General features: G+C 35.3%; 1 protein-coding gene across 1 annotated transcript in view; it reads right to left on the reverse strand.

Annotated features, from left to right (window-relative positions):
* Nucleotides 1-1,796: 1,796 nt before the first annotated feature.
* The window catches only part of LOC145294032 (aquaporin AQPAe.a-like), a 72,470-nt gene continuing 49,784 nt past the window's right edge, over nt 1,797-24,482 (reverse strand). Inside the window, exons 3-6 of the mRNA XM_080141013.1 lie at nt 18,811-19,009; nt 11,505-11,585; nt 7,595-7,703; nt 1,797-2,588 (exon numbers count right to left, since the gene is read on the reverse strand). Coding sequence (XP_079997139.1) covers nt 2,488-2,588; nt 7,595-7,703; nt 11,505-11,585; nt 18,811-19,009 — 490 coding nt within the window. The 3' untranslated portion in view covers nt 1,797-2,487. The remainder of the gene's footprint in view (nt 2,589-7,594; nt 7,704-11,504; nt 11,586-18,810; nt 19,010-24,482) is intronic.

The following is a 24,482-nucleotide window of genomic DNA, read 5'->3' on the forward strand; positions in this document are numbered from 1 at the left end:
TTTTTTAAATCTAAGCAAAGAATTTTAAATTTTTCTGTAAAGTATATGCACGAAAAGAGAGGGCGTTGACATAATAATAACCGTTTGTTTCTGCATAACGGACCCGTAAAAAATGTACCGAAATTTAGCATGCTGGAGGATCTGTTTTGCATTAAAAATAAATATTAGGATCATGGAATGTAACTATACTGGTATTCTTACACACACACACACACACACACACACACACACACACACACACACATATATATATATATAATACTGCCTTGATATAGAATGTAAAGGTCAGGCATCAATAAAATAAAATAAAAAGTCATTTCGTATCAAATTACCGAAAAAAAGAAAAATTAACAAAAGGAAAAAAAATTCCTTACAAATATACTTTTGTAGATATTAAAAATATGAGTGTCTTTTCTCTTATTGCATTATTTTGTGAGAAGACAACGATGTTATGCGATTGTATGAGAGAAACCATTTTGTTTTTTGTTGTTGTCGTTTGTTTAACATTGTCGATATGGATTCTCTATAAAATCATTTTGGGCAGTGGATTCATGCTACGTATTTTTCATATATATATATATATATATATATATATATATATATATATATATATATATGCATATAATGGTTGTATAGATTGGTTCTCAGAGCAGAATATCGTTTTATTTATTTTTTTTGGTCTGATAAGGTGGTCTCCTTGAATTAAGATTCCACTGAATATGTCTGCACATATGTAACCAATAATGTTTGTATAAACACACACACACACACACACACACACACACACACACACACACACACACACACACACACACACACACACACACACACACACACACACGCGCACACGCACACGCACACGCACACGCACACGCACACATATGTATGTATAACAAGAATATATAATATATCAATAATGATAAAAATAACAATAACAATAATAATAATAATAATAATAATAAATGAAAAAGAATTGAATATATATTTGTATATAAAGGACAGTACCAAATTGGAAGATTTTCGAGTAGTATTAAAAACAGGCACATAAAAGGTATTCATAAATATTGATGAATGTGAATACGTTATATATATGCACGTATATATACATATTAATATACATATGTATATATGCATATATATACATGTATACATATATATATGCATATATATGCATACATATATGCATACATTCACACTGATGAGTCTTGAAACAACGAAACAGAGGTCTGAGAGAGTAATATATATATATATATATATATATATATATATATATATAAACGTGTGTGTGTGTGTGTGTGTGTGTGTGCATTTTTATATACGTGTATGTATTATAGAAAGGATAAAAACAATGTTTAGAAAATTTGAAAAACTTTACATAAAAATGTTAGCCCATCTCTAAAGTTATGCGTCATTTAAGACTTTTTTTCTAGCCATAAACTCTGAAAAAGTCCCACAATGAAACGCAACGTTTGAAAGGTGACTAATATAGAAGTCTTTCACATTTTAGGAATCATTTCTTAATTGGCGGATAGATATCATATTCATTGTATGTTTCATATATATATATATATATATATATATATATATATATATATATATATATATATATGTGTGTGTGTGTGTGTGTGTGTGTGTGTGTGTGTCAGAAAATATATTTGTTGTTCAAAGCACATGTACGTATAAAAAATTTCTGTTGACCTCTAAAGGAAAAATCCATTAAGGATACCATAGATTCAAATATCATCGGCTTATAAGCAGAGGAGGCAAGTCAATCTTTAATACATGTAAGCGTTCGATCAATTTTAACCGTTATTATTGTTTAATAACTGATTTATTCATGTGAATCAATAAAAAGAGTTCAGTTTTTGATTGATAATACATTGTGTTTAATTTTTTGTTCATTGTAATTTGTTTGATAAAAGCTCGCAATAAATGCTGGGACATTTCAGAAAAATAAGGGTTAACTGCTGACTAGCTGGTATACATATTTAAAAATGTTCGACATTTTTTTTATATGTTTGACATATTTTAAAATTTACATCTTTTAAAATGTCTGGAATCTTTTAAAATATCTGGCATTTTTAAAAATGTCTAGCATTCTTTAAAATATCTGACATCTTTTTAAATGTCTGACTCATAAAATCCTTTTTTTTTAAATATTAGAAAAAAATAATTAATAGTTTTTGAAAAAATCTTTTTGTATTTAACTATTGTCGGTATACCTCATTTCTGTTTTTTTTTTTTTGGTTTTGTATTTTTTTAAAAATTATTATTTTAATTTTTTTCTTTCAAAATATCGTGTTAAAGCATTTTGCAAATTTTATTTATTTATTAATATATTTATACTTGTTTTCATTGTGTGTGGAGATAGTTGAGGGTATATTAAAACAAAAGATTGGGTATGGGTTGCAAAGAAAGAAAAGAAAAAAAAGGAAAACATCGCCACCACAGCGGAGGACATTCCAAATTCCAATATTGGAAGGCTGTTTAGAGAGAGGCGGATTCGGTGTTATCAGCAACTCTGGGAGCCGCTTCAGATTTCTTTCCGTCAGTGCTTTCCACAACGGTCAGCCCCTTTTCGGATGTGACTGCAACAAATAAAAAGTAATAATTAGGATAATAACCAGTTATAAAACGTTAAAAAAATTGACATTTTTCCAGCTGCCTTCTTAGCGTTGTAATCTTTCAATTTTCTTTTGCACACACACACACACACACACACACACACACACACACACACACACACACACACACACACACACACGAGCAGGTGAGACGTTCACGTTGATGATGCTATTTAGTTCTGTCCCACCGCAAGAACTTAGACACCACGGTCGAAAAGTAGGATTGAGAAGTCAGCGCCCCCGAGGAGGGGGCACTCTGACCTGCAAAAAGTGCCTGCAGTCCCGTCGGCATTTCCCGACGAGGGGACCTCAGGCGATTAGCAATAAACTAACTCCTTCTCAAAGAGAAGACAAAGCCTGGGAGGGTGGACCTCCTAGAACTGCACAGAACTAAACTCCCATCGAAAAATCAACAGGAACCGGATCATTACAGGAATGGTCTAATCTCTGTTGATTTTGGGGTCCCAGGATAAAAATTCCTAGCCGAGAAGCTCTGGTACAAATGACATAGACAATGGCCTTTCGTCTGTGGATACCGTGAGTCACGCAAACAAATAAAACCAAAAAAAGGTGTTTCAAACGGAGATGGTAAAACCGGATCAACGAACAAACACATGTATGTTAGGCATAAATAAGTTTATTTATACACACAGTTTTTGGCTGCACATTTGCTGGCATGTTTCGGTCAAAACTATAAATCAGCTAGACTTCTTCATACCTCTGTTTTAAGTGAGTGAGGAGGTATACGTTCCTTTCCACTTTTGTTATCATGCAACTTAACCATCTTTCGTTCGTTTGGGCGCCTTGCATCAAGTGGCTTCATGCATTGTCTGAAGCGACTTTAATAAGAAAACCCACGAAATACTCTTCAACAGACAACAAACGCAACACACGTGCCTCTAACTTCTTATACGCCATGAATCTATTATTAGAAAAGGCTGTGAATAATGTTTCCTTAATTCGTATTGTTCTTTTTTGGTCGATCATTGGTAAACTGTGAACTCTGCCTCCGTTAGACAAAGGAATGGCACGATTAAGCCCCCCCCCAGGTATGTCGCAAAAAATTTTCACTTATTCAATCCACTCAACCATTGCTCAAGTTCCGTTAAACTAGGAAATGATATTTAGGTCAAACCAACTATCCATTTAAAACTGAAATAGCTCCCAAGTGCAAAAGATTTCTACAGGGTACGTCCCAACAGTAATATCTCCTATTTTTTATTTCATCCGAATGGATCAAAGTGGATTGCAAATTACATTGTTATGATGACTGAACTTATGCATTCATAGTTTAAAAGTTTCATCTCTCTGTTGCAGATATTGACGGTATAAAACTCAAATAAAGCAATCACTGTGAAAGAAGTGCGTGCGTCAGAAACAGAATTGCGTCATTGAATTCCTCCACGCAGAATTTTTTTTTACTGATGAATATTCACCGGCGCCTGTTAAACGTTTACGAAGCCGATGCAGTTGATGTCAGTATAGGTAGAAGATGGGTTAGTCTATTTCAGGGTGACAACAGAGATGTGTGTGACAACGCGCGTTCTGAACTTTTACAACCGAGGCATCAAATTATGCAATCGAGGCATCAAATTATGCAATCGAGGCTGGCAAAAATGCATTGAGAATGGTGGTGACTAAGTAGAAAAATAAATTTTAGAGCAGAAAAGGTCGCTCGTTTTAATGGCACCACCCCCGTCTTCGTAGCTTTTCAACATTTTAGTTTTTGAGTAAAAAAAAAAGAAAAAATTGGAGGCCTTACTTTTTGAACGACTATCGTATTATTTGGATTATTTTGAGTGTTATTTTCGCAATCAAAAACAATTATTAATTATCAATCATCGTCTCAACAATTCAGAAACATATCTCTAAAGATATATGTGAATCTGTAGTCACAATGACGGTTCAAACGTTAGCAGAAACTCCTGTTGAAACTATCCGCAGTAAACACTAACAATTTTTTTTACAAAGGAAACACCACTTATCAAGGCCCAGAGGTCACTCGAGGAAAAGGGTTAAAGAGTATACAGTGGTCAAAAGGACAACATCGTAGTAATCGTTAAAAGTGTAAATTTGATAAATTGGATTAAGGAGAATGGCTCATCAAGAACTTATTTACATTGAACTTGAAGACGGCCATATTGTAGTCAGCTGGAAAGCAAGTAAACGGAAGAAAGTTCCACAGGTCTGCAGTTCTTAGAAAGAAGTTTTGATCATGGAATCTACGTTTAGGTTTATGTCCGCGCTCTGTTACTGCTGGCTTCAGGATTTAACGATTTTTTTTACTTCCTTTTATTATAGTTTTTTCTTAGTAGTAACTAAATAGTGTATTTGTTTTGTGTCGTTTATAAATGAGAGCACCTGTCCCTTTTCGAATGGTCAAATTATTCCCCTTTAAAAAGAAAAAAAAATAGTTTCTCTGTTTTATGTTTTATTCTGTGCGAGAACAATAATTAGTATGTAGACCATATATTTGAAAACCAGATGACAAGCTTGTTTTGTAAGTCAAAGAACGAGGTCAACATGTCTTGCGCATGCTCACTGTAAAGGACAGGATGAACTTTTAATATATGCCAAACCACAGACAACACGGCTACCATGACATTTCAAAATCATATTTGGGAAATCACATGAATACAACTATTTTCGTGTCAATATATATTTTTAGTTAGTTAAGTACTAGAAAAATACCCGAACCTGGACAGATTCTTACTATGAACAATTATTTGCGACCAGAAGGAGCATATTTTTTCTGATATATAACAAATAAATATATCTATATCTATATCTATATCTATCTATCTATCTATCTATCTATCTATCTATATATATATATATATATATATATATATATATATATATATATATATATATATATTCCCCTCATCTCTACTTTGTTTTTTATTTTTTGATTTTAAACAGCTGCTATTTTCTTTGTTGAAACTATGGAAGGGTGGATCATTTGTCGATCCTCATTCAATCCCGAGCAACTTCAGGTCTACCTGCTAGTATATATATATATATATATATATATATATATTATCCTAAGATCTACCACCCTCAGTGATTGTATTGACCTTTTTCATTTGGTTGGGATTAAAATATAAATAAGTATATTTATATTTGGTTTTGGAGTTTGCCTCTCGTTGATTTTTAAATTCCTCCTCGTAAGTTTTTCTGATATATATATATATATATCCTATTTTCTTGCCATTTTACGAGGGCAGAGACAAACACATACGTTTAATTTGAGAAATTTGAGAAATTCCCCAAAGCACGATGAATTTGAGGGGGGGGGATAGAAATTGTTTTAGTCTAGAAAGATTTCTCAGTCATTAACCGATGGTAGAAAAGATAATGTGTAGTATAAGAACAGATAATACACTTTTCTTTTAGCCAAATGACATCGTCACCACCATATGAACGGCAGAAGATATATAAACAGGTTACCTTTTGTGATATACAGGAGACTAGTGCACATATAAAGCGACAGAATGGACCCCGAAGCAATGGAAAAGACCAACAGAAAGACCTGATGGAGAGTCAACCTCGACATCCAACTAGATCGTACTTAGCCACGCCTAGTCAGGGGTAAAAGAAGGCGAAAAGAAACCATGCAGGGGTTCATCCTTCTTCAGGAGTGATAGCAAACCCTGATTATGATATAACAGGATTTGATTTGTGTGTTGTCCTGCTAAAACTGATTTTTGTGATGTTTTTCATGGGTTAACCCAAGAAGAAAATTAAAAGAGATGAACAAAAGTGTATAACAACAACTAATACATTAGGTTGGTGCAAAAACAATATCGTTTTCTCACATATGTTACTTTTATGCATGATTTCTGAATGAATTAATTTATATATATATGGCCATGTTATATATCATTTTGAAGCGCGTTTTTCGCTCTATTGAATCGTGTTAATCGTTACCGTTCTCAATCTCTTCATTCATTTTTTGTAGGCTTTTCGACAGCATGGACAAAATTCAAATCCGCACGATTTTCTTGTTCCAGTTCAAACTAGGCCGAAAAACTGCCGAGACAGCTCTTGATATCAATGATGCGTTTGGTCCAGAAACCACTAACGAATGTGTGGCACAATGGTGTTTCAAGAAATTTCGCATAGGTGACAAGAGCCTCGAAGTTGAAAAGCCGATCCTCGCGAAACCACACGAGAAATTGCTGTTGCATTCGAGGTCAACCACTCAACAGTCGTTCGCCATTTAAAGCAAATAAGGAAGTCAAAAAGTTGGATAAATAGGTGCCGCATGAATTGAACGATAATAAAAAAATCAGCATTTTTAGGTGTCTTCTACGCTCCTTCTGCGCAACAAAAAACGACCCATTTCTCGAGCGGATTGTGATTGGATGCCGGAGATACTCCACAACACTCCCCAAAGTCGAAATTGCACACAAAAAAAGTTATAGTGACTGTTTGTTGGTCTGCGGCCGGTCTCATTGATTACAGCTTCTTGAATCCGGGCGAAACAATTACAGCGGAGAAATACTGCCGACAAATTGACGAAATGCACCAGAGGCTCCAACGTATGTGCCCGAGATTGGTTAATATGAAGGGACCAATTCTCCTCCATGACAACGCTCTACCGCATGTTGCTGACCCTGCAGAAACTGAACGAATTGGGCTACGAGACACTGCCTCATCCGTAATATTTACCAGACCTCTCGGCTACTGATTATCAGTTTTTCAAGCATCTCGACAACTTTCTGCGCGAAAAATGCTCCAAAAGCCGAGATGATCTCGTATCAGCCTTCAATGACTTAATCACTTCCAGAACTCCGGATTTCTATGTTGATGGGATAAATAAACTTGTTTCTCGTTGGCAAAAATGTGTCGATTCTAATGTTTCTTATTTCGATGAATAAAGTGTATTATGAAAGGAGTTATGATCTTTTGAAGTTGAACGTCAAAAAACATTATTTTTGCACCAACCTAATAGCAAGCTGACTTACCCATCTGTAGTGTTTCGTCCATGCTGGGCATATTCCTGTATGGGTTAAAGAAGTACTTGTAAAGCAAAGCAGCCACGCAAGCTCCGAAGATTGGTCCAACCCAGTAAACCTGAAATGTACAATGGAAACATGAGTTGTACTATTAGATCTATAAATATATTGAAAAAAAAAACAAAACAAAAACAAACAAACAAACAAACAAACAAACAAACAAACAAACAAACAAACAACAACAACAACAACAACAACAACAACAACAACAACAACAACAACACAAAACAAAAACCCAAAAGCTAAAAATCAAACGAAACAAATAAAAAATATAAAAAACAAACAATAACAAAAAACAAAAACAAAAAACAAAAACAAAACAAAAAAAAAAAAAAAAACAACTTTGAAAGAAACGGTACAAAAATAATCAAAAGATTAAATCTTACAAAAGTAAATGAACGTACATAAGATCGGTATTATTCAAGGATGTTTTGTACTGCTTATCAAGGCCTAAACGCCATTTGAGTGGCGGGGCTTTTTTTTCTCTCGGCCCCAAAACTAAAAAGGTTTAGGCCATTGTTGAGATGGCTTGTTACCTGTTGACTAAGGTATGGCTTAGGTCTTGTGCAGTTCTAGGAGGGTTGGTTTAAAACTAATCAATCAGTGAATGCCGACGGGGATGTCCAGGCATATTTTGTAGGTCAGAGTGCTATTCCTATAGGACGCTGGCTCTTCAAATCTCATTTTCCGACCCTTGCGTTACATTATGATATACATATCGAGTGTAAAACGTTAATGGATTTATCAGGTGACTGGTAGGACGTCACACTAAGATTGGAGACGATGGTGGAAACGAGGGATATTTGATTATTTAAGAGAACGGCTAAACAAAAAATTGTTAACATTGAATTTGAAAACAACCATGTTGTAGTTAGTTAGAAAGCAGCTCAGTGGTATTGTTCTTGGAATGAAATATTTCCCATTAAAGTTCCGTTTAGTTTTAGTTAGACGAAGGAAGAAATGAAAATTATTTACACTGGTTGTAGCTAAACAAGTTTTTGTTGTAAACATTTTGTAGAGAAGAGAGGCATAGTTTGGAGTTTAGTTGAGAACCTACCATGACAATAACGAGGCAGTAGATAAAAAGTCTCTTTCGTGAGAAAGATATTATAGGAAAGAGAAAGAGACACCCCCATTAGATTTCGGAGTCGATTTTGTACATTGTTAAGGCAGCAAAAGATATTTATAGCGACATCTTCCAAGACACAACACAACAGTTCTAAATCTTAGCATGTCATCTTATGTATATAAAATAAAAAATGTATATAAAATAAAACGAATTTGTCTATCTGTGATGCTATTGACGCCACAAGTGTTAGGCAGTAAAAAAAAGAAAAGAGCAATAGTATAAAAAAAAGAAATAAGCTTATCAGTAGAACAAGTGTATAGGAAGTTGTTCATCAAGGAACACAAAAAGAAGCTAAAATAGAATGGTTAACCAAAGTGTGGCGAACCGTACATTCATTCAAGACAGGAAATAATGTAGATATATTTAAACTTAATTTATCGGCAGTTTTAGAAGTAGCAATGAGTTTTGCAACAGTTTACGGACAGTTTTTAAGTTTGCGACGGTTGAGTTTGTCGACGGTTTTCCAGTTGGATATAGTAGAACGCAAGTCGTGACTCGGAACAGATCGAAATGAGCTAATATCAACCGACGACAAAGAGACCTGTGTACGAGGTGCCTTAAACATGGCGGTTTTTGTATAGGCATTTTTTATTGATACTACACACATTAAACTCTAGACCCATTCGAAGTAATCTCCTCCGACTGCAATGCACTCTTTGTATCATTCTAACAACTTCTGGGAGGCCACATGGAAGTCCTCTTGTGTGAGCGTGTCAATGACCTTTGTCACAGCCTCTTTTATCTCCTTAATTGTCTGATAACGACAACCTCTTTCCTTGAGCAAATAGAATAACCAAAAGTATAGGAGCAAGGACTATAGGAAGGGTGAAGAACTGTTTTAGTGCTTATCTTGGTCATGACAACGTCATTCTTTCTGGTTTTCTCTGAGCACCCTTGGAATAAACTTCGCACAAATCTTCCACATTTTCAGTTCCACGCATATAATTGTGTGTACAGTTCCCACACTGCCATCAGACTGTGCACTTCTTGTCTCTATAGACACATGACTGTCCTTATATATGAAATTCTTTATTTGGCCAATCAACGCTGGTGTTATGACTTCCTTACTTCTCCCATACCTCTCATTATCTCCAAATACTCCCTGCCTTCCTTGAATATCTTATACCACGCAAGATGGTCCAAAAGCAAGCTGAAACATTCCATACATTTCTGTGGCATTTTTCTAAGTTTAAAACAATTTTATTGCATATCGTTTTTATTGCATATCGTTTTGTCCTCGCGTCCAGATTGCATTTTTAAAATTCACCAGCTGTGACAATCAGGCTTTAGTAGGTTATATTCCAATTCCTGCTGTAGCTGTTCATTAGAACCTGAAATCATAAAATTTGGTCGGTCATCTCATAAGAGCTATAGCAATAACATACTGATTTTTCCAGAATCTGCGACAATTTGAAATGCCTGTACAAAAAAGTCTGAAAATTATTGAAGGCATCTTGTTAATATGGGGCTTATCGTTCAGAGGGTTGTTTTCCGCGATGATGTCACACACGCACTCAGAGCCAACTGACGTCCATGGAATGTGTTTTCTATGCTTCTTTTGAGTTGTTTTATTTATATACCTGTGCGCCAGTGCGTACCCCTCATGAAGACGAAGATACGGTCAGAAGATGAAAGAGAAGGAATCCACGGCAGCGTTGAGGTCGGCGATCGTTTTCGAGCGGGTGAGCACATGGTCTCGTATAACTGTCTGCCTATTCACCTTTAAATCTTATCAACTTACTTCTGGACTAAATCACATGCCATTGTACCCTGGGTTATTGTCGCAAACAAAAGAAATTTTGGAATAAGTTGCTTCTTATTGTGCTTTTGATAGATTCTGAATTTAAACACTCGACCCTGACTTGTCACTTACGCAGTTGTCTATTGCCACGTGTCTTTTCATTTAGTCAGTTACGACTTGTTTCTTTTTTAGTTTGTGTCGCATTTCTTCCCGATTCTTTCCGTTGTATGCAGCTTCCTCTTGTATTTCAGTCAGCGGTTGCATTTCCTGTGTTTATCTTATTCCACGTACGGTTAACAAGGTCGCTTTCTCAACCGATATATTTTTTACAAGGAAATCACCATTGAATGCCACTCGAGGATAAAGGTTAATGAATATACGGTGGTCGCTGAGACAACAGCGTACAAATTGTTAGTGATGGGAATTGGATATAATTTGATTATTTATGGAGACGGACCAACAACAACTTGCTTACATTGAACTTGAAGACGACCATATTGTAGTCCGCTGGAAAGCAAGCCAGCGGAACAAAGTTCCACAGGTTGGCAGTTCTAGCAAAGAAGCTTTGCTAATGGAATTTACGTTTAGATTTACGTACAGGTACAGAGTAGGTAGAATTGTGGATAATAATTGTAGCTAGACGAGTGTATTTTGTGAAAGTTTAGCAAGGGGGGGCATAGATTAAAGCTTAGATTTGTCAGGTAAATAACGATAGAACGGAGACAGGCTCGCAATGTTTCTACTGTGGGAAAGACATTGCAGAGAAGAAAACAAAAGACATTAACTACTAGATTTCGAAGCCGAGTTTTAATGAAGATTAAGGGAGATAGTTAAGGAATAAATAAACCGTATAATTTCCATGGATTCCATTAGTATGTGGTTCCCAACAATTGGGTGATTTCGTGCCGAATGGTAACGTATAATCGGAAGTAACACAGCTATGCTTTTCAAATGGATGTTAACTGTGAATGTGTCAAAGATATACATACCCAATGGTCTTCCCATTCGTTAGCAGCAGCTGCTGATCCCAAGGAACGAGCTGGGTTTATACTGGATCCAGTGAATGGAATCTGAGAATAAAAAATAAACGTAAAAGAAAGGTAGAACAAGGGTAAGGAAAAAACAAACAAAACAAAACAAAAAAAAAAAAACAAAGACAAAAACAAAACAAAACAAAAATAAAAAACAAAAACATAGTAATTCATGAAAAAAAGTGTAATTTTGTTAATGAGAAAAAGTAGCTAAACATCATAAAGTCATTTTCGTCTGAACGTCTCCAGAAGATAAACCTCAGAAATGATGCGAATAAAAACTAAGAGCGTCGAATGAGGAAATGATTGGAAATGAATATTTCAGTTATTAATTGAGAGATAAAGTGTGAGAAAAAAAAAATTGTGGATGAATCGCTTTAGTTAATTAATGGATTTAAATAGTGAAAGGTCAGCTCGATTTTATCTACATGAGTTGGGCTGAGAGGATTAATTAATCAGCGCCTGAAAGAATATTAAAATGTAGGTTCGACTTGCCCCTACGTAAAATTAGGATAAAGCAATGGTAAAAATATGGGCTCGTATATCTATATATCTATAAAAGTGAACGTGTCTGTGTATCTGTGTGTCTGTGTGTCTGTCTGTGTGTGTCTGTGTGTGTACATTTCCCTACGCAATAACTCTGTCAATTTAAAGTCTACACACTCGAAATTTGATATACAGGGTACTGAGATTTGGGAAAATATATGTGATAGGTTTTCGGCCAGAAATTTGGCTACTAAGGGGTCAAAGTTCAACGATTTGACCTTTGAAAACTCTACCAAACTCCTCCGACGATTTTGGGTCCAAACACTTGAAATTTTAGATATAGGTTCCTTGGACATGGATCTAACTTAATAACTTGGTTTGAACCCAATAAATGTTAAGGGGTCATAATAGGGGTCAAAGTTAAAAAAAATTGACCTCTGCGGTCTCTACCAAATTACTCAGACAATTTCTGGTCTAAACATTTGAAATTTTACATAAAGGGTATTCAGAGATAGGGCAAGCTTTTTAATCGGTTTGGGTCGAAAATTTTTAGTTACCAATATATAAATATATGTATGTATGTATTCATGTTTGCCCAACACTTTCGACAGAGGCGGCGGATTTTCTCAAGATCAGTATCGTTTTAAAGTTCGACATTTCAGACGACAAATATCGAAAAATTGGCTAAAAACATTAATATCTTCACCTTAAACTGGGCACTTTTCTACAGGGGGTCGCTTTTTTCGCCGATATTTTTGAAAGTCATCCTCTCCTTTTGATAGTCTAGCCTTAGTCTAGTCTAGTTGTAACTGCATAGACGTCAGGTTTCCCCCCTCGTTCTTTTCCTCCTTTGTGGTACGGGTTCGAGCCTGCCTTTCTACTACCATTATTTTTTTTTGCTCAACATACACATCCAAACACCCGGGCAACGCCGGGCTGAAATGCCAGTATATATATATATATATATATATATATATATATATATATATATATATATATATATATATATATATATATATATAAAAGGAACTCTGTAAGTATGTGTATGTGTCCACACAATTGTAATTTATGTGTCTGGAAGTGCTTTTAGATAGATTTTGTATCCGATGTGAATGTATTCAATGAGTATCGATAATCGGTATCGAAAAATCTGATAAAAGAAGGAACAGACGATTTTGCATTGAGAAGTTTGTTACCGCACAAGCAGAAAACCTGGCATATAAAATCAACAGTAGGTTCTTTAATATGACAGCAGCGCTTTCGAAATAAATATTTCTGCTTAGAGCACAAATGAACCGCAATACTTGACACACACACACACACACACACACACACACACACACACACACACACACACACACACACACACACACACACACACACACACACACACATATATATATATATACGTATATATATAAACGATTTTCTCATGCACATTTAAATTAAAGTTGACCACATATCTGACGAAGAGAAATATTTCCGAAATATCGTAGTATACAGACTTTCCATCAGACCGTATTAATGCAAGTAGGATTGAAATATATATATATATATATATATATATATATATATATATATATATATATATATATATATATATACGAGCAAACAGTTAATAAAACATGTTAAAAACACTTTGAAATGAGTTAAAAACATATTTAATCTGAAAAGGAAACACTAACAACCATAATTCTAATAATAACCAAGGAACTTCTCTAACCACTTTAATTTCAAAAACTTAACTCTAACAATACCCCCTTCTCAATCAAATGGGCTATCATAAAAAAATTAAGTCTTATACTCCAGGCTCTAAGTCATCTCGCCTCTGGAGAACCGAAGCTATAACTATAATTACTTCCCCTCAAAGTAACAATATAATATATTCTAAAAATGAACTGATATCTTTCTGTAAACATAAGTCCAAATTTAATTATGGCAATTTTGAAATTACATAGTTATTACTTTTACCTTTTATATAGATATGCAATTTTTTTCTTTAACTTTATCATTTTTCTACATACTTCTTAATACTTTATAATTTAATAATTCTTAATTTTAATTCTTTATCTTTTTTTTGCATGGCCGGTTTTTTATCTGCATTCTCTGCTTTATTCTTTAAACTTTCCTATCTATCTAATATATCAATCTACCCACACTTTCATATTTTGTATGTATATTTACTTATATTTTACTATATGCATTTACTTACTTTTTTTTCTTTCTTTTTCCTGAATTTGCAGATACCGGCCATCCTCTCCCCTTAAACAATTTTTATTTTATATTTTATATTTTATTTTTTATTTATTTATTTTTTGTTTATTTATTATTATTTTCTATTTATCTATTAATTAATTTATTTATTTTCCATTTAGTGTCGTCTAACAACTCTTGCTGACATTTTTTTAAGTGATGACCTGTACATTTCAGTTGAACTATATTATTTTGCCCTATATATTTTTTTCGCGCCTTTAACATTTCCTGTCTGGATCATTTTGACATTTGTTTCTTTATTTTATATTTAACTCTATCACCAATTTTTTCTCCTCTTTTTCTTTCCTGATCTTTCTTATTTATATTTATGTCTCGGCAGTAGAGTGAAAAGCATATCTTATTTTTCTTTTATTAATATTATTGGAATTTTTTCCTTTTTTCCTTGTACATATTTTTGTGAATTATTCCATGGATTTCTGCATTTGGATTATTATGGACCATCTTCTTCCAATTACGGGATTTCCTTGGATTTTACTTGTGCAAATGGAAATTCAATTAACTTTCTTGAAGTTATATATTTGGATTTTACCGTCACTGGATTATTTATCTTCCACCAGACTATCCATTCATGTGTAATCACCTTTTTCTTCACCATATTCCCGCTGCTTCACTTTTTTTGTTATCAAGTAATATCTTTGACTTACTTGTTGTTTCATCAAATACTTTTCCATGCAAAATTCGATCCCGCATTTTGCTAATTCCTACCCTCTGATGAGAAGGAAAGTATTTCTTCGAAACTCCGCGAATTAAGGACTATCCACTTATCTAGTGTTTCCTTTTCAGATTGGATAATTTTGGTAAATTAAATTGTAATTTGTATTTTATTATATATATATATATATATATGTGTGTGTGTGTGTGTGTGTGTGTGTATATATATATATATATATATATACACACACTAGCAAAAGTACCCGTCGTTGACTGGGTTCAAAAACAGCCTACAGAAAATGGACTCTGATTTATGAAAGTATTATAATTTATGAAAAGGAAGGCTTGTAAGGAAATCGCTTCGAATTTGGGAGTATCAAAACTAAAGCAAAATATGATGAAAGTAAAAATAAAATATATAAACCCCATAATTTATCATACCATACCTGTTCACACTGAAACACTTATCACAATATTCTGTGGATCTATATTAAAAAACCCTGTGAAATATTTCCATTCTATGGAGGTCAGGCGCGAACGAACACCCCATAATTTTATTATACCATATTTCTTCAAACTGAAACATAATTGTCAAATTATACTTAGCAGATAGATATGAAGTCTTTATTAAAGTTTGTGCCTATTTCCATTCTGTGGAGGCCAGGCGCGAACGCAGACCCCACAATTTATTATACCATCGCTATTTAAATTAAAACATACTTATCAAAGTATTAGTATGTACATCTATATCAAAAACACTTGTAAACGTTTTTTTTTTAATTTTTAAAATTTTTTATTTCCATACTTTGTGGACCAGGCGCGTACGCGGACCCCACAATTTTAATGAATCATCATTATGCCAGATCAAACATACCCATTCCTGTGTCTCGATACATCTTCTATCATTATATGTGATCAGTTTTCTATAATAGTCAACCATATAGGAACCTATTCGTGACCAGACACACACAGAGACGTTCAGCTTTATATATATATATATATGTGTGTGTGTGTGTGTGTGTGTGTGTGTGTTGTATCAATAAAAACGCGAAGACTACATAACTCATTCCACTGTTAATTTGCTTCCGTTTTCGTCTATCCCTTACACCTGTGTATTATATTTTCTTCTATAAATTACGTTTATATACACACTGAACAATGTTCCAAGTCAACTATATTTACATCTTATACATATATAATTGAATAAAACACGTATTTTTTTAGTTAAAAATATAAAAAAAGTACTAAGGATTTCTTAAGAAGCAACAGAAGACTAGAAAAGACTGGCTGCAAAGTTGAATGACAGAAGTGATCGTCACCAATTTTGTGTCGGACGATTAAGTAGAATCGGAAACAAAGCAGAGCATCTGAAACGTGTTCAAACCATATGATAAATCTTTCAACCTGATACCAATAGTCATGGCACATTAAAAACATATTCTATTCACTTATAATTCTGCCTTCGGAAGGCATTGAACACTGTATATAATGAATACACACGTGTAAATTTACATGTATTTTTTAAACATCTAAAATTAAAGAAAAATGTTTTCAAATATTGCAATGAGATTATTGAACATACAAAACTATGAGAGGCGGATTTTCGAACTTAGACCTAAATATCATGTCTGGAAAGTACGTCCCAAAGTTTTATTATGTGGCAGCCGAACATCATATCCATTTATGGCCCCAAATACTCATGAATGTTGGATTTTATATATTAAGCTTTTCTGTTCCTGTATTGCGTTATGTTGGCTATTCTCAATTAATATCGTAATTTGATCGTCATCTCTGAAGGGTTATCTTACCTGAGCGTTCTTCGTCATTAAGAGTAAACATTGTAAAGTACTTTCGTACACTCTTATTATTTGAATTCTTCGGGATACTGGTCTCATCTTTAATGTTATTTTCACAATGTTACGGTCGATGTAACTTTTGGCCTTCTTTAGGTGTATCTTGTCAGACTCGAGAATCTTTCTGTTGAAATCGAGGATCTGCACGGAATTTCAAATGGAACCCTTTATCTAATCAACGTGCATAGTATTCTCTTGTTCTGTCAGCCATGACTAGATATTAATACAATCATAAGTAATTCGCAATTGTATTTTGAGTGTCGTCCACACTGAGAATTGTACCATCAACCACCAGAAGAGTGTAACTTTATAATTGAATTTTACAAAGTTCTTTATCCACTGCATTTGAAGGTTACATCGACTGAAACGTTGTGAAAATAACGCTCAAGATGAGAACAATAGTCCGAAGTAATATGAATAGTAAATGCCCATCTAAAAAGTTTAGAAACATGACTTCTGGACATTTAACCTAATTTAACCTCTTATACGCTCCCCCACATTACTGATGACATATCGTTTCTGTTGTTTGCGAGACATTTTTGCCTCTATAGCAGTATGAAAACATCAAACACCTAAAACTTTGAAAGTGTTCTCAAATTAAGTTATGGTAAATAATGTTTAACTTTCTTTTTCATGTGATAGCTTCAAATATGCTTTCGACAGAAATAATCTATACTATTAATAAAATTCTAAATGTTTATTTATTTATGTGTGTATATATATACCAATAAAACTTTCAAACGGATGCACTGAAATGAAAAATTCTTTTTTTCCCAGAAAGGTATGAGTCTCTAGATTGTCCTTATCTATATATGGTTCATAACGAACAATGCCGAGTCACACAAAAAGTCCGAAATAAGGGTTTTGGGACCGTTTCGTGTCGAAAAAGTTGTTGTCGAAAAAGTTACCTGCCCATGTCAACGGAATTTAGCACTGTCTGTATGCAGTCGCGGTAACATCTTTCGCCATACGGATAGAACTTGTGGTGCAATGGATAACGTGTCTAACTACGGATAAGAAGATTTCAGGTTCGAATCCTGGCAAGTTCGTAATAATTTTAACCATCATTTTATCAAACATTTACTCATTATCCTTAACCTTACTTAAGGTATTTTTGTTTTTTCAGTGATTTTGTTTTGTGCGTATGAGAATTCAATATTTTATTCTGAATAGCCAATTTTCTGTTTTTTTAAAATTCTGCATCCTTAAAAATACTTGATCCGACTAGCAATGTTTTTGGATCGATGCCATATTGGTCATATGCAGGAAATTAAAGTTAAAATGGACGACATATTTGTCAAAGTAAATTTATAAACCAAACAATTATATATTCTTTTTATTGGTAAGATGTGGACATAATTCTGAATTCTTTTTTATTTCATTGTAGCATTGATAATTATTTAAACAAGACTAAACTTTCACTTAATCAGCACATGTGATCATTTGACTGAAAGGAGCATAACCCTTATCATTTCTATTTAAATCCTTTTGTCATTTTTCTTTATCGGTGATCATGATAAATATCGTTTTTTTTTCTCCTGTGCGACTCACCTGTACATAAATCTCCATGTTTCTTTCTTTATTATTAATCGACAAAATTACCTGGCCTTTTCGCTAAGAGCAATGCGTAGTATTGGTTCTCACACTACACCTCATCTTTTCTTTGTTCAGTCATAAAGGAGAAATCTTTCTAGACTAAGTCAAGTTTTTATTCCAACCCAGAGAGTTTTTTTTGTGAGAGCCAGACTTTCCATACATTAAAAATTGATCTTTTGTATAGCTCTTCCCTGGTGAAGGAGGCAAATAAAGAGACTACTCATTTCTTATAAGTGCTATGTAGCGATGAGTTCCTCGAATATTTATTTACATCGCCATGAAAATAGAGGTATCTATTTTTTATTTACGCACTCAATCCGGGAAACGACCGGGCGGGTCAGCTAGTTGATCGTAATAAGAAATTCCGAAAGAGACATACTGTAAAGATAAAAATAAATACTTACGGCGGCTAAATGAGACAATGTTACGGTCAGTCCAATGACAATGGCAGGGTTTCCAAAATGGCTGCGGTTGCCGTCTGTGGAGGCGAAGATCACAGCTACTAAGATAAACGTTAGAAACATTTCAATGGCGAAGCCTTGTCCAGCGTTAATACCGCCGTTCAACCGCGTCACTCCAAGACCGGCGCCTTCCCAGGCGACCCTGAAAAGTATAACATAAATAAAATAAAATAAGAATAAATAAAATAATCTTTTCACTCTATTTGATTAATCCATATTTATAATAGCATCAAACCCAAGAATTCTTGGAGTTCATCTATTCTCTATAATATCTGTGTACATGTATGTGGTGTTTGTGAGTTCCCCATAGAGAGAAAGGTTAGAGAATCTACATAAAATTTAAAAGTGTATTCTTATGTATACTTTACCGGGAAAGACTATGGACGTGTTTCTGAATATCTACGTGTATATCTAATGTGACTACGAAGGTATAACATCCTAGTTTTATGAAATTTAAACCATGTGTATAAAGTCTTCTGAAATAGTTCCGAATCTCTAAGTTCCCTCTTACCCTAACGGATCTATGAGGACTGAACCTTCTTTCAAACTTCAGATATATTCTATTTTTACGAAATTTATATCATATGGTCATGTACCATTTTCAGCAATTTTGTCCGTTCTTAAAAAAGTTAATGAAACGGTGGGCCCAAAGGTTCCAAGTTGCAATATGCCTTGTTTGTAGCGAAAAAACAATAGCCATCTCCAGAAAAAAAATTTGACAGAACTTTCGAAAGAATTGATCTGTTCACGGTATGAAATGCTTTTGACAAATCAATAAAGATAGAGTGGAATATTTTGTTCCATGCATTTTTTTGAAGTTACTGAAGATCATTTCTGTTGTTCCACGGTTAGCACTAAAGCCACCGAGTTTCAGAAAGAATGTTGACAATGATTGTCCTGATCAACCTGTTGAAGTTTTGAAGAAGGTTAGACTCCCAGAAAATGATCTTGCAGAAGACCATACCAAGCACAGATAGCAACGAAATGCCTATGAAAATCTCTGGCTTTGAGACTTCTTGTGCAATGATGCAAGCATTGCATCTTTTCAGTCTTATAGAATCTCATACTCCCATACATCACTGATGACATATTCCAAAAGAATCGATTATTTTGTCTTCATCAGACTTCAACATCTCCGTTGTCATACCATTTTTATTTTATCCCATGAAGAGAGAGAGAGAGAGAGAGAGAGAAAGAGAGAGAAAGAGAAAAGATGAGAGAGAGAAAGAGATAGAGAGAGAATAAGAGAGTGAGTGAGCGGGAGCGAAAAGATGTTAGAGAGGGAGGAAGGGAGAAAAGAGAGAGAGAGAGAGAGAGAGAGAGAGAGAGAGAGAGAGAGTTATGAAAATATATTGCAGTTCAGCTACTCACGAAATTTTCTGCATTTCATTCCCGTTGGAACTCGGTATTTGCTGCAGTGTTGGAGAGTAGACAATTCTATGTAGCTCAATTGTCATATATATTTTTATAACTTACTATCTAGCTCTACTCACATATATTGAGCACTGTTGAAGAAAATCGATACTTAAACTATTGTATCTCATTATAACATGTGGATACATGAAATAATGATGATTATATATATATATATATATATATATATATATATACACATGCACACAACAGAAACACACGTATATATAGACGCACACACGTATATTCATAGATAGAAATAGATAGAAAGAAGGATAGAAAGGGATAGTGTTTCGCATAATACACACATACATATATGAATTAACTAATTAATTAATACAACAATTCCGTTATCTGGTTTATTAGTTCTACATAATGATTTTGACCCAGCGTTACACCTTACGCAACACGTGCATAGCGCTCACCCTTTTGCCAACTGACAGATGAGACACACAGCCGAGTCACGAAACTATCTGAACTTTAAAGAAAACAATTTTTGTTCCTCGCAGCATGAGTTGACAGACTATTAAACACGCTCTTTATTGTAATGCCTGTTCGACGGCCTCACAGCTGGAGAGAAATAACTTCATGTCTTACCTTCACCTAATTGCTGTTGATATACACGAATGCTCCGCCCTAAATGAATCGCTGCGCTTCCTGTAGGCATTTGTAAAGTGGGAGTTAGTAAATGTATACAGGACACAATGCATTAATGGAGTCATGTGTATAACCGCGTGATATAAGACGTTCCATAATGCATATTATAAGTGAACATTTCGTTCGATCTGTTCACTTGTTGGTCATTTCTGCTAAAAAAAGTACATAATGTTGCAGTTCCGCACATTTTAAATGATTTGGCAACTTCCTCTATCCAACGGTTTCAGAGACACATCGTTTCTGCTATCAAAGCTATTATATATGCTATAACTTCCGGCCCTTCATCCAGCATGCTTTGAATCGACCTGTTACGCACACCATTTGAAAAGGGAAAAATTTTCCGAAATTATTATGGAACACGTCGCATGAAAACAAGTAAGACATTTTACCATACAACTGAATAAATATATATATTAAAAAAAAAAAAATAATAATAAAACATATATATATATATGTACTTATTGATTTGTAAATCGCCACTTGTTCTCGTCTCCTCTTACCAACAGCGACTATAATTCATTCCTCGCATTGTGACAGCCTTCTAAATCTCTTTTACATATATATATATATATGCTATATATATATATATATGCTATATATATATATATATATATATATGTATACACTCTTTAAATTATCTCAACTTGCTACATGTATACGCTTTGCCACATACCCAACAGATGTTTAGGAATAAAGAATGGCACTTCCAGCAGGATGGAGCACTTCCTCACTATCATTATGACATAAGAGTATATCTTGATAGTCACTTGCGAAACAGATAGTTAGGGCGAAGAGAAAGTATCGAGTACTGTCCACGCTCACCAGATTTGACCCCCCCTAAACTTTTCTCTTTTTTTTTGGGGGGGGGGGGCGAGAGGTTGGAGCATGTTAAACATCTACTTAGAAAACACGAATAAACCTAGAACCCCATCCTCCTACGTAGACCCCCTACTACCATATCTCCTTCTCCAACATCAGGGGTCTACGTTCTAACCTTCCAGAGGTTGAAACCCAATTACAGGAGACGAAACCTGACATATTCTTTCTAAGCGAAACTAGAATAGGGATGACCACCTTCCTAGATGAGTTCATAATTAAAGGATACTCTAACCTAACATCTAAATCTGACCCCCAAGATCGCCACGGGCATGGAATATGTGCCTACATTAAAGATGGCTTCCCCTGTGGAAGGGATATCTCCAGAGAAGACCCTAATCTACCTTATATGTGCTTCCGGGTTGCACTTGCTTACACCACTGCATTTATATTTGCCCTCTATCGCCCCCATAACAGTGGAGTTACTGTCTTTAAGAGTATATCAGAAAAAATAGACCACATCCTGTCTGCTCATCCCTCGGCTAACATTCACATTTGCGGTGACTTCAATGTCCATAATGCTGACCCATTCAAATAAGACTGATGATGAGGGGATGTTCTGTCATGATTTTGCCATTGCCTATGACCTCACTCAGATTGTCCGCGAGCCCACCCGTGTGCCCGATAGTACCGGTCAGTTCGCAAGCCTCCTAGACCTTTTTCTATCAACTTCCTCTGAGCTATTCTCATGTTCCGTTCTATCTCCTCTGGGATCCTCCGACCACTGCGTCGTATCAGTTAAGATAAAAATGAAATATAATAAATCTACAGACGTACCCCTCCACCGTACTGTATACCGATACTCTATGGCGGACTGGGATAGCTTCCGTACATTCATATCTGATCACCCTCTCCGTTCCATGTTTAAAAAGGATGTGTCCTCTATAGTATCAGATCTGACCAATTGTTACTTGTAGGCATAGGCCAATTCATACCATCCAAAAATTCCAACAAAAACCTAACAGTCAGCCATGGTTCTCCCCCGAATGTGCTGCTGCCATCCCATACAGAAATCACTTTTTCCATAGCTACCAATGTAATAGATGCACTGAAACTAAAGCTGCTTTCAGAACCGCCAGCAACCATTGTAAAAGAGTAATAAAAAATGCAAGAGAGCTATATGCGCAATCCGTTAAGTCCAAAGTAGCTGAGCAGCGGCTTGGTTCCCACCACTTATGGCAAATAGCAAATAGGATCTTGAACAGAAACGTGCGCTCTATCCCAACCATTATCAATGGACCAGAGGTCATCTCGACAGCATCCGACAAGGCCAAACTATTTGCCAAAAACTTTGCGGCAAATTCTACCCTGTGTGACGAAGGCCATCAACCCCCATATTCCCTCCTATAACAGACAACACGCTATGCAACATACAAATATCTGTGCGTAAGGTCGCCAAGCTAATCAAGAACCTTGATTCCAGTAAAGCAACTGGTCCCAACGGTATTCCAATTATAGTGTTAAAAAAAATTACAACCAGAACTTGCCCCCATACTTACAAAACTGTTTAAGCGTTGCCTTAAGGAGAAGTGCTTTCCAACACCCTGGAAAACCTCATCAGTATGTCCTGTATTTAAGAATTCAGGTGATAAGTCATCCCCCTCTCAGTACAGACCAATAAGTCTCCTGTGTGTCATGAGTAAGTTGCTGGAATCCACAATAAATAGAGAAGTAGTTAACCACCATAGCAGAAATAACCTTCTTAGCGACACGAAATATGGTTTCCGCTCTGCTAGATCTACAGCTGATGTGCTAACGGTTATATTTCATAGGATTAGCGAATCTCCCGACAAAGGTTTCATTTCTAGGGCAATTGTTCTCGACATATCAAAGGCCTTCGATAAGGTTTGGCATAAAGGCCTACTACACAAGATTTCCAGCTACGATATAACTGGAAATGTTTTCTCTATCATTAAATCATTTCTATCTGATAGGCTCATAAGAGTAGTGGTTGATGGGCAGAAATCAGAGGCCCACAGTATTAATGCTGGAGTCCCTCAGGCGTCCATACTGGGCCCAACTCTCTTCCTGATCTACATCAATGATCTCCCAAAGCACATACTAAAATCTTTCGTTGACATCTATGCTGATGACACGACCATCTATGGCAACACATCTAAGGCCGTAAATGATGATGTTCTCTCTGATTCTCTCTCCTCTGATCTTGAGCGCGTGGTACAGTGGGGAAAGAGGTGGCTGGTTACCTTTAATGCATCTAAGACCAAGCTCCTATCTCTACATCATAAACGCTCTGATCCCCATCTGGCATCACTTGAAATGGATGGCTCTCGTTTAAGGGAGGCCCCAGGATTTGATAAGCTCCTGGGTTTGACCTTTACACCTGATCTTAAATGGAACACATACATCAAGTCTGTGGCCAAGGTCGCTAGAAAAATGGTGGGATTCTTCTACCGCTCCAGAAGATATCTCACTAATGATGCAATTCTCTATCTATATAAGAGCCAAGTACGTCCAAAGATGGAGTACTGCTGCCACATCTGGGCGGGGGCTGCAAAAAACAGCCTATCCTGCCTTGACAGAGTACAAAATAGACTCCGTGGCTTGGTGGGGGATGCCCTTTTCTCTACTCTGCAACCTCTTTCCCACAGAAGAGACGTAGCGAGCCTGTCATTGTTCTATCGTTACTTCCATGGCAGGTGCTCGCCTGA

The sequence above is a fragment of the Euprymna scolopes genome, chromosome 15 (assembly GCF_053919585.1).
Source record: "Euprymna scolopes isolate OS-2025 chromosome 15, ASM5391958v1, whole genome shotgun sequence".
Lineage (NCBI taxonomy): Eukaryota > Metazoa > Mollusca > Cephalopoda > Sepiida > Sepiolidae > Euprymna > Euprymna scolopes.